A 12,646-nucleotide genomic window follows, 5' to 3' on the forward strand; every position below is an offset into this window, starting at 1 on the left:
TCTATCAGATCTAATCCCTTGAATCTATTTGTCACTTCCACTGTATAATCATAAAGGATTTGATTTAGATCATACCTGAATGGTCTAGTGGTTTTCTCTACTTTCTTCAATTTAAGTCTGAATTTTGCAATAAGGAGTTCATGATCTGAGCCACAGTCAGCTCCCGGTCTTGCTTTTGCTGACTGTATAGAGCTTTGCCATTTTTGGGGGCAAAGAATAAAATCAATCTGATTTTAGTGTTGACCATCTGGTGATGTCCACGTGTAGAGTCTTCTCTTGTGTTGTTGGAAGACAGTGCTTCCTATGAACAGTGCATTCTCCTGGCAAAACTCTATTAGCCTTTGCCCTGCTTCATTTTGTACTCCAAGGCCAAATTTGCCTATTACTCCAGGTATTTCTTGACTTCCTACTTTTACATTCCAGTTCTCTATAATGAAAAGGACATCTTTTTGGGGTGTTAGTTCTAGAAGGTCTTGTAGGTCTTCATAGAACCATTCAACTTCAGCTTCCTCAGCATTACTGGTTGGGGCATAGACTTGGATTACTGTGATACTGAATGGTTTGTCTGGAAACGAACAGAGATCATTCTGTCATTTTTGAGATTGCATCCAAGTACTGCATTTCGGACTCTTTTGTTGACTGTGATGGCTACTCCATTTCTTCTAAGGGATTCTTGCCCACAGTAAGGGATTCACCCATTCCAGTCCAGTTTAGATTGCTGATTCCTATATTGACGTTCACTCTTGCCATCTCCTGTTTGACCACTGCCAATTTGCCTTGATTCATGGACCTAACATTCCAGGTTCCTATGCAATATTGCTCTCTACAGCATCAGGCTTTACTTCTGTCACCCATCACATCCACAACTGAGTGTTGTTTTTGCTCTAGTTCTGTCTCTTCATTCTTTCTGGAGTTACTACTCCACTGATCTCCAGTAGCATATTGGGCACCTTCTGACCTGGGGAGTTCATCTTTCAGGGCCCTATCTTTTTGCTTTTTCATACTGTTCATGGGGTTCTCAAGGCAAGAATACTGAAGTGGTTTGCCATACCCTTCTCCAGTGGACCACGTTTGGTCAGAACTCTCCACCATGATCTGTCCGTCTTGAGTGTCCCTACATGGCATGGCTCATAGTTTCATTGAGTTAGAAAAGGCTGTGGTCCATGTGATCAGATTGGTTAGTTTCCTGTGATTGTGGCTTTCAGTCTGTCTGCCCTCTGATTGAGAAGGTTAAGAGGCTTATGGAAGCTTCCTGATGGGAGAGACTGACTGAGGGGGAAACTGGGTCTTGTTCTGATGGGTGGGGCCATGCTCAGTAAATCTTTAATCCAATTTTCTATTGATGGGTGAGGTTGTTTTCCCTCCCTGTTTATTTACCTGGGGCCAAACTGTGGTGGAGGTAGTGAAGATAATGGTGACCTCCTTCAAAACGTCACATGCACACCCTGCTACTCTCAGTGCCCCCAACCCTGCAGCAGGCCACTGCCGACCCATGCCTCCACGAGAGACTCCTGGGCACTCATGGGCAAGTCTTGGTCAGTCTCTTGTGGGGTCACTGCTCCTTTCTCCTGGGTTCTGGTGCCCACAAGGTTCTGTTTGTTCCCTCCAAGAGTCTGTTTCCCCAGTCCTGTGTAAGTTCTGGTGGCTCTATGCTGGGGTTAATGGCGACCTCCCCCAAGAGTGCTTATGTCATACCCAGGTCTGTGGCACCCAGAGCCCCTGCTCCTGGGGCAGGTCACTGCTGACCCGTACCTCCACAGGAGACACTCAAACACAGTTCTGTCTCAGTCTCTGTGGGGCCTCTGGGTCCTGGTGTGCACAAGGTTTGTTTGAGCCTTCTGAGCATCTCTGGCAGGTATGGGGTTTGATTCTAAATGTGTTTTTGCCCCTCCTACCATCTTGCTGGGGCTTCTCCTTTGCCTTTGGATGCGGGGTATCTTTTCTCAGCAGCCGCCCCAGCGCTGTGCTCTATAATCACTTCCACTGTATAATCGTAAGGGCTTCCTTGATAGCTCAGTTGGTAAAGAATCTACCTGCAATGCAGGAAACCTCGGTTCAATTCCTGGGTCGGGAAGATCCACTGGAGAAGGTATAGGCTATCCACTCCAATATTCTTGGGCTTCCCTTGTGACTCAGCTGGTAAAGAATCTCCCTGAAATGCGGGAGACCTGGGTTCAATCCCTGGGTTGGGAATATCCCCTGGAGAAGGGAAAAGCTACCCACTCCAGTATTCTGGCTTGGAGAATTCTATCGACTGTATAGTCCATGGGGTCACAAAGAGTTGGACACAACCAGTCCCATCATTTCATGACAAATAGATGGGGAAACAATGGAAACAGTGACAGATTTTATTTTGGGGGGCTCCAAAATCACTGCAGATGGTGACTGCAGCCATGGAATTAAAAGATGCTCACTCCTTGGAAAAAAAGCTATAACCAACATAGACAGCATATTGAAAAGCAGAAACATTACTTTGCCAACAAAGGTCTATCTAGTCAAAGCTGTGGTTTTACCAGTAGTCATGTATGGATGTGACAGTTGGACTATAAAGAAAGCTGAGTGCCAAAGAATTAATGCTTTTGAGCTGTGGTGTTGGAGAAGACTCCTGAGAGTCCTTTTGACAGCAAGGAGATTCAATCAGTCCATCCTAAAGAAATCAGTCCTGAATATTCATTGGAAGGACTGATACTGAAGCTGAATCTCCAATACTTTGGCCACCTGATGCAAAGAACTGACTCATTGGAAAAGACCCTGATGCTGGGAAAGATAGAAGGTGGAAGGAAAAGGGGATGACAGAGGATGAGATGGTTGGATGGCATCACCAATTCAATGGACGTGAGTTTGAGAAAGCTCCAGGAGTTGGTGTTGGACAGGGAAGCCTGGTGTGCTGCAGTCCATGGGGTCACAAAGAGTCAGACACGACTGGGCGACTGAACTAAACTAACTGGACATTAAATCCCTTTTCAAAGCAGATAGGATATAAATTAAAATTTTTAAGTTCACAGAAAAAAATCAAGATGACAGGGGACTTTTTCTATTGGTACTTAAGAAGGCTGTACAAGCAGAATATTAAAAACTTTATTCAATTAATTCCTACTTTTGTTATTTTTATTAAGGCACAAATTTTCACCCAATAAAATCTGCCTCTTTTCATATACAGTTCTGCAATTTTTGACAAATGTATATAATAGCATATGAAAAAAGGGAAAGTGAAAGTGTTAGTCTCTCAGTCTTGTCCAACTCTTTAAGACCCTTTGGACTGTAACCCACCAGGCTCCTCTGTCCATGGGATTCTCCAGCCAAGAATACTCGAGTGGGTTGGCATGCCCTCCTCCAGGGAATCGTCCTGACACAGGGATCAATCCCACATCTCTTGAGTCTTCTGCAGTGCAGGTGGTTTCTTTACCTGCTGAGCCATCAGGGAAGCCCATAATAGAATACAACCACCACCAAAACCAAGATATAAAAGTTGCCTCAACCCCCCAAATTCTCTGGTGCCTTTTGATAAATATCCCATGCTCACCCAAACCCTTGGGAACTCTCTGATCTGTTTACGGTTTCCCTTATTTTTCCCCTACATGTCATATGAATGGTATCAGATACTTTGAGTATAGCTCCTTTCACTTAGCATAATATGTTTTAGATTCATCCAAATTCTGCCATCTATTAATAGTCTGTTCCCATTTTTTGCTGAGTAACATCCAGTTCTGTGGATGTATCATAGTTTCTTTATCCATTCACCAGTTAAAGGACATTTGTGTTGTTTCTGAGTATTGTTGTTAGTGGAAAAAAGCCATTATAAACATTCATGTATAGGTTTTTGAGCGACTATAAATTGTTATTCACTTGGGTAAGTCCCTTGTAGTAAACTTGCTCTGTTGTGTGATTAAGTATGTGTTTAAATTGATTAAAAACTGTCCACTTGTTTTCTGTAGTGACTGAACCATTTTTATTCTCATTTTGAATTTTTAAGCTGTAAAATATGGATTTTAAATTGTAATTAAAAATGAAGGACATATTGCCTGAAGCTTTAAATTTCATGTCTCCCTAATTGGCATTTAAAGATAAAAAGAAGAGTTTTGGTGAATGAGCAGGATTGTTTATGCAACTAAAGAAGAAGGTGCAATTCAAGACAGAAAGTCATACAGGGACACACACACATACACACACTTAGGACTGGAGACTGAAAACCTTAATGATAGTTAAATCTTGTCTAGTTAGCAATTCTGGAAATATTTACAATTATTTAAAATTTTTCTGAGATATGTGGACTATAAAGATCTATTGCATCTCCTATGGAATATAGATTTTAATCTCTAAGCCCTTTGAGGCTCATTGGTAATCACAGGTAATGATTCTAAAATTCACATTTTACAATTGTACCAAATATATAAACTATATTTCTTTGTCAGAACAGATGAGACATATACCTCTGTCACTGTCGACACGCAGAACTACAATGTGGTAGGGAGGGGAGGTGTTGTTGGCTGTGGAGGGGAGCCTGATTACAGTGACATGAATCATGAATTGTAGAAAAGGACCAGAAGGTATAGGTACAGTGAAGTCTTTTAAGACGATTGTCTCTTAGGAATGGGGTAGTACTAGACCAGTACTATACTTACAAGGAGAAAATATATAGTCAAACAATTGTAAGTAATAATAATAAATGCAAAATAAGTAAAGATTATTAGGAATGCTAACAGGAAAATCAGCTATTTAGAAAACAACTAACTTAAAGTTTCACTATTCATAATGTATTTAAATAATATCAGAGAGATTAAAGTTTGTTAAGCAGATCTCAAGATTTATGGCAATATTATCTGAATTAAAAATGGGAATGGTAAGGGTACTATCGCTTATAAAATACAAAGGAAAAAATGAATCTATGACATTTTGTAAATGTTGTAACACTTCTCTATCCAACATATCCTACTACATATATAACAAACTGAAAATAAATGTTGCCACGTATATAATTGCCAAATTATCTAGGACCTTTGTCTATATAGGGCTACAGAAAAATCATTAGAATAAAACAAAATAAATATTATAAGTGAAAACACCTGTTACATTTTGTTTATGTGCTTAATAAATTATCAAAGGGAGTTTATATAAGACAGCATGGGAAAGAGTACAATGAGGCAGAGACTCTCACAAAATGCTAGCCAGCATGCAAAAAGTCTCTAACTTTCTCATAAACAGTTAGCTCTTTAAATTAAGAATTTCAGATAGTTTCTTTGCTTATATTCCATTATTTACACTTCGAGAATTTGACCTCACATAAAATATACCCTTACGTAAAAAAATTTGAAGGGACAAAATTAAATGTAAGGAAATCCCTAAGTACATTATATAGAGGATTCATATGATGTTATTATGTAGTCATTTGAAATGAAGTTTTATCAAGACTATTTACTAGGTATTCATGTAACAGCATAGTTTAAGGACTATTTGCAAGGCACAGGTCTAAGTGTATTATCATCTTGTTCAAGTCACCCTAAAACATGAGATCATCAAGAGTCTTATTATTCTCACTGCTTTTCAGAGGAACAAAGTGAGAAATTAATGGTTTAATTTGTGTTCAAAGATACACAGATGATACCCGGTGATCAGAGATTAAACTCAGCACTCTTGCCACCTACCTCCCTAAGCCCCCCAGCCCTACACTATAATGTCCTCTTTTCAAAGGAAGAAACTTCACCAAATTTCAAGCAACAAAAAACCAAAACTTTAGCCAAAATGTACATAGCTATTCAGTAAACTGCATATAGATAAGCAAAAAATAAATAGAAAACCTTTTAGGAGATTTTTGCTTCTTTCTCAATTTTTGAATTTTCTGTTTTTATAATGAACGTGGACTAGTTCCACAGATCAGTAGCTTTCATGTTATCATTGATCTTAATACAATAAGTAATTTAAGACAGCTTCTGAAAAGAAAATATTTCTGAGTTTTAAAAAAGCACTACCTCCCAAAATAATTTCAATTAGGTGATCCAGGAAAGCTCGCAGTTTTTGTTATAAATATTTCCACACAGGAAAATCAAATGATACAAATAAAGCATATCTAAATTAGCAGAAAGTGAATTATATATGATAGCTTTCCTTTCCTGTGGAAACAGACAAAGACATATAATCACCACGCAATTGTTCTGATGTTTCAAAACAGGTCTCAGTTCAGTCGCTCAGTCATGTCCGACTCTTTGCGACCCCATGAATTGCAGCACACCAGGCCTCCCTGTCCATCACCAACTCCTGGAGCTTACTCAAACTCCTGCCCATCGAGTCGGTGATGCCATTCAGCCATCTCAACCTCTGTCGCCCCCTTCTCCTCCAGCCCCCTATCCCTGCCAGCATCAGGGTCTTTTCCAATGAGTCAACTCTTCACATGAGGTGGCCAAAGTACTGGAGTTTCAGCTTCAGCATCAGCCCTTCCAATGAACACCCAGGACTGATCTCCTTTAGGATGGACTGGTTGGATCTCCTTGCAGTTCAAGGGACTCTCAAGAGTCTTCTCCAACACCACAGTTCAAAAGTGTCAATTCTTCTGCACTCAGCTTTCTTCACAGTCCAACTCTCACATCCATACATGACCACTGGAAAAACCATAGCCTTGACCAGACAGACCTTTGTTGGCAAAGTAATATCTCTGTTTTTTAATATGCTATCTAGGTTGGACGCTGTTTCCACTGTCTCCCCAACTATTTCCCATGAGGTGATGAGACCAGATGCCATGATCTTAGTTTTCTGAATGCTAAGCTTTAAGCCAACTTTTTCACTCTCCTCTTTCACTTTCATCAAGAGGTTTTTTAGTTCCTCTTCACTCTCTGCCATAAGGGTGGTGTCATCTGCATATCTGAGGTTATTGATATTTCTCCCTTCAATCTTGATTCCAGCTTGTGCTTCTTCCAGCCCAGCGTTTCTCATGATGTACTCTGCATATAAGTTAAATAAGCAGGGTGACAATATACAGCCTTGACGTGTCTACATGTATGTAAATCACATTTTTAAAAACTCAAGCAAAATACACAACACACTACTCTCATTGCTATTATATTTCCAATGCTCACTTGAAATCTGGGAACTTCCACATTCTGTTTTACTCATTTCTGTACTTTAATTTTCATTTTGAGGTATAAAAATGACCCATTAGCCTTTCCCATTCTCTCAACATAAGTATTTGTACAAATGTAGTTGCAAATCCATTATTCTTTCCAACTAATTGTCTGAACAACCATCTACCTAATAAACAAGAAGTCCAATATGTCTTATGAGGCTACTTCTCTCTACAATTGTCTAAGAATCCAGTCAAATGAGAGCAGCTCTCCTCTGATTTAAGAGGTTATTGGAGTTTGATCAGACTCCTATAAGCTACCATTATCACAGCCACATGATACTTAGTCCCCTACCATGTCGACTTGGCAACTCTGTCAGGAGTGTGTCCACAGCATATATTTTCCCAGGATTCTCCTTAAGGCTCCCATGACCTCTTTATTCCTCAGGCTGTAGATGAGGGGGTTCAGGGCTGGGGTGACAATCGTGTAGAAGACAGAGATGATGTTGTCCTGCTTGGGGCTGTGGAGGGAACTGGGCAGAACATACATGAATGTGGCAGCTCCATAGAACATCCCGACCACAGTCAAGTGGGAAGAGCAGGTGACCAGGGCTTTCTGCCTCCCTTCATTTGAGGGCATGTGGAGCACAGTAAGTAGGATTAGTGTGTAGGAGGCAAGGATAGCAACAAGAGGAGGAATCAAGAAGGTCACACCCATCACATACACCATGAGTTCATATCTGGAAGTATCTGCACAGGCCAACTTCAACAGAGGTGGAATCTCACAGAGCAGGTGGCTGATCTCACGGGCTTTGCAAAAGGGATAGTGCATGGTGTACACAGTATATACAATGGCACTAAAGGATGCCAAAATCCAGGATGTAGCCACCATGAGCCAGCAGACCCTCGGCCTCATGAGGACCACGTAGTTCAGAGGATGACAAATGGCCACATACCTGTCATAGGCCATGAAGACCAGTAGGAGGTCCTCTGCACCACCGAGGGTCAGTGCCAGGAACATCTGAAGGGCACATCCCCCAAAGGAGATGGTGTTTTCACGGAGCAGAAAATCCATGAAGGCCTTGGGGGTGACAACAGACGTGAAGAGGAGGTCCATGAGAGAGAGCTGCCCGAGCAGGAGGTACATGGGCACATGGAGCCGGGCATCCATTGTGATGGCCAGGAGCAGAAGACCATTGCTGGTGAGGGCCAGCATGTATAGGACTGTGATTGTAGCACAGATCATCTCAGGAGACGCACTGTCATTCAGAATCCCCATCAATATGAAGCCACTTCCCAGGGTGGAGTTCCAGTGCTCCATTCTGTGTTGTTTCTTTAGTTGCCAAGAACCAAGTAGATTCTTGGTGAATTTTTGTTAAGATGGTTGCAACATTTTGTAACATCAGAGGCCCCATAGAATGACCAATATTAGTCCAGTATGGTGATTCCTTTCCCACTGGTAGCTAATTTTATTTCTTGATCTCTGTTTCTGAAACTTTTAAGTATCTTGAAAAGAACTATCTGAATGGAGAACAAGCATCACATTAACAGCTAAATATTCAAAGATCACTAGATGAGAATATTATTCAGGGCATCAAACCTGAACATGTATCTCCCCAGAAATTCAAATCAAATTTCTCATTACAATATATCAATATTCAGGTATCCATGCTCTTAATAATCCTTATACCTATGCTTTAGGTATAATGTTGACTGATGATTTAAGTACCCAGTCACTGTTCTGTGTACCTATTTTGAATATGAAATACTAAAACAAGAGCATCAGTGTGACATCAATAATGTACCTCATTATTTTTTTCCATATACTGTATGTCCACATTGATTTGCAGCCCTCAAAGCTGTAGAAACAGCCTTATTAGAAGAGCTAAAGTGTATACCTTAGTTCACTAGACCAGCACTACACTCTCCATGTAACAAAGAGGGAAGAGAATTTAAATTGTCTGAGACTATGGAATAGTGTGCTTGAGGTGATGTCACTTTCAGAACTTAACCTTTAAAATCAAGGCAAACATAGCTGTTTCTTTTATAACATATTATCATAAATGTGACCCTGGGATTATTCAGAAATATGAAAAACATAAGGAATTGATAAGGAAGCTCAGAATGTTTGGGGGAGAAATAGGGAAAGTTGTAGGAGAAAAAAGAGCATGTGTTGTATTTGTAATCAAGCTCATTAACCTTAGCTCCCCTCTCTTTCACCATCTTTGGTCCCCAAACTGCAGAGCCAGGGTATCCACACCACACTGAGGAGCCACAGGGGGAGGAAAAAGAGCTCCTGTTCTGAAAGCTGCCATGGGAGTCTGGGACCCACTCCCAGAGGGAAGCTTTCTAGAACAGGGACACGAGATGGACGGAAATCAGTCTCACACATGGAAACTGGGCAGATAAATCCACCTTTGAACATATCTTAAGAAGTCTGTCAGTGAAGCATATTTCTAAAACTCACTTTCCTCTATTATGTCATATATTTTGACATTTCACTAGTTTCCATTGACTTCTACAAGGTCCACAGAATTTTAATAGTAAAGAGGTACTAAAGCATGTCACAAAACTACCATCTGATCTTAAATGATCCTTCAGAGGCATATATTATAACATAGCTATAAATATTTTTATCAGATGCCGGCAAAGTCTAAAGACAGATCCTGATGCTACCACCAGGAAGCAGATACCCTGGTCTGGGATGTAGCATAGAATCTTCCCTCAGGCCTCACTGATTCTCCTCATATTTAGAAAACAAAGAATAGAGGAGTTTGTGATGAGGTACAGAGCCCAAGCACCAGAGAACCTGGAAGACAGAGTAGCTGAAGTTCTTGGGATCTGCACTGGGCTCCATTTCTCAAGTCAAAATTCCTCAAGACTGCACCCTTCCCTGCAAGTGAGACAACACTCTTACCTGAGGTGGTTAAATGCCAGCTGCCTGACCACATGGACAACCCTGGGGATTGTTTGAGGGTCAAGGAAGATGCAGTCGAAAACTAGAAGGAAGATGGGACTTTTTCAGCCGTATCCAATAGGTTTGATTTTGCTAAGCGATGTTACAAGTCTGAGGGGTCTGACCAAGGTCGGTTAGGACTCCCGTTCCTCAGTTCCTCTACAGGTCTGCTCTGGAAATGCAATACTTGCTGACAGAGCCAACTGAATCCTTATGACTTGGAGAGCTTCTACGGAAAAAGAGTATAGCTTTCCTGTTTTTACACCTGTGGAAAATTAAAAGAAACTGCTTCTGTCACATAGCTCCTCAGGTAAAAGTTTCATCTATTTATTGTGCATTAGTCAGACAGAGTTCATGGGTACTGATGCTCAGAATTTTATTTACTCTTGCTGGGATCTGGGAGAAAAAATGAAAGCAGTGGGAATCGGGAGGAAGTAGATATTAGAAGGGCTGCTCCAAGGAGACCCTGCAATGACTGACCTCACTGTCCCTGGGGCCATCATGAGACAGGGCCTGTCCTGGGAGAGGCTGCTCAGTTTCCTCATCCCATGATCCCACTCCCTGTGTTCTACCCTTGTGTTTAGAGGGACTTAGCCTAGCCTCTCAGCTGAAATAGCCTTCCCTGGAAAGGCTGGTCCAGGAAACAGGATGGTAATGAATCCCTTTGGGCCTGTTTCCTGATCCTGTATCCTTGCACTCTTCTCTCACTAAATGAGCTTGGAGGCCCTGGGTTTCTATGTCACCTAAGGGAGGCACTGATGGCCCATTTCCAAATTACTGACTGAAATGAACAGGAAGAAAAGACCCTTTCGTGGTCAATCAGTCCTCTGCCCCAGATTTAACGTAGGTTTTGAGGCATCTGTGGGACGTTGCTTCCCACCTCCATCCCCCTGGCCTCACTTATCATCTTCTTAGCCTGGACTATTTGATTCAACATGACTGTGCTCTGTGGAGTCTCTAATTACCAAGTCTTCCCTCCATGACCTTTGGCAATCTGTTTTGTCCTGTACATACATATGTGTGTTTGGTGTTATATTGTTTGCCACAAGTGACATTTGAAGAGAAAGTATGCAACTTCGTAAACATTGAGCAGGGACAATAAAAAAAAAAGTTATCCAGATAGTACTGAATATGGAGAATATCAGTGTTAATGAAAATCTTTTAAATTCTCTCAAAGGGGAAAAAAAAATTCTCTCAAAGAAACAAGACAGATTTCCCACTGATAAAGACAGAAGATAGTGGAGTTTTCACTGAAGTTATAGGACAAGAGAGAAATGCCTTCAGAAGTGCTGAGGGAACATAACTGCCCCCACCGAGAGTTTTATACATAGATAAAGCATCAGTAGAGAGTGACAAAAAATTACAAACAAAACTATAAGGCTTTACCACCAAAGATGCCTGAATATAATAATTTCATCAAGAAGGAAGGTGATGCCTAGGGGTATATATATATTATAGGGAGCAATGATGAACACAGTAATTGACACAACAAATGATCTGACAAGTTTAATTGACAGAATAAATACAATTGAATTTCAAAACTATAACACTGAACTCTTGACAAAAAGCAATATGGCAGGGGACTTTTTCTATCAGTACTTAAAGAAGGTTGTAGAAGCAGGATATTAAAAGCTTCATATCCTTTTATTTACAATTATCTTTTCCTATTTTTTTTTTCGATTTTACTAAGGTACAGTTTTCATACAGTTAAATTCACCTTTTGTAGTATATACTGCTGCAAGTTTTCATAAATGTATACTTGTTGTTCAGTCACTAAGTTGTATCTGACTCTTTTGGGACCCCATGGACTGCACTTGCCAGGTTTCTCTGTTCAGGGGACTTCCCAAGCAAGAATACTAGAGTGGGTTGCCATTTCCTTCTCCAGGGGCTTTTCTTGACCCAGAGATCAACCCACATCTCCTGCACTGGCAGATTCTTTGCCACTGAGCTACGAAGGAAGCCCATATATAGTATACAGCCACCACCAAAATGCAGATATAGAAGTTGTATCAACCTCCCAAATTCTCTGGTGTCCTTTGGTAATTATATCCTGCCCTCTACCAGTCCCCCACCAACCCTCTGATCTGTTTACCATTGCTACTATTTTTATTTTTTTGCCTTTTCAGCATGTCATATGAATGGTATCAGACACTTTGAGTATAGCTCCTTTCACTTAGCATAATATATTTTAGATTCATCCAAATTCTGCTGATTATTAGAAGCCTATTCTCACTTATTGCTGAGTAGTGTCCATTTGTATGGACGTATCATAGCTTGCTTATCTATTCATCAAAGACATTTGTGTGTTCTTTCTGATTTTTGTTGTTTGTGTAAAAAGCCATTACAAACATTCAGGTGCAGATTTTCAAGTGAACATAAACTGTTACTCATGTGGTTAAATATCTTTCAGTGAACTTGCTCAGTTTTTTGGTAAGTGTGTTTTTAAGGAATTATCTTCCATAGTGACGGAACCATTTTCATTTCCAATTTTATTTTCATTTTTTATTCTATTAAATTGCAAAATATAGGCTCTTTAAGTTGTTATTCAAAATGAGGGAATTATTGCCTCAACCCTTAAACCTCACATCTTTCCAATAAGCATTTTAGAACAGCAATCAGAGCAGAAAAAGAAGTAAAAG

General features: G+C 40.5%; 2 protein-coding genes across 2 annotated transcripts in view; one reads left to right on the forward strand and one right to left on the reverse strand.

Moving 5' to 3' along the window:
- LOC122694965 (interferon-induced very large GTPase 1-like) overlaps positions 1-12,646 on the forward strand; it is a 1,416,129-nt gene that overhangs the window by 1,081,235 nt on the left and 322,248 nt on the right. The window lies entirely within an intron of this gene.
- Positions 7,428-8,372, reverse strand: LOC122695157 (olfactory receptor 2AG1). Its single transcript, XM_043904713.1, has one exon. It carries the CDS (start codon positions 8,370-8,372, stop codon positions 7,428-7,430), a length of 945 nt encoding a protein of 314 aa, XP_043760648.1.

Source organism: Cervus elaphus, chromosome 1 (genome assembly GCF_910594005.1).
Source record: "Cervus elaphus chromosome 1, mCerEla1.1, whole genome shotgun sequence".
In the NCBI taxonomy this organism is placed as follows: Eukaryota; Metazoa; Chordata; class Mammalia; order Artiodactyla; family Cervidae; genus Cervus; species Cervus elaphus.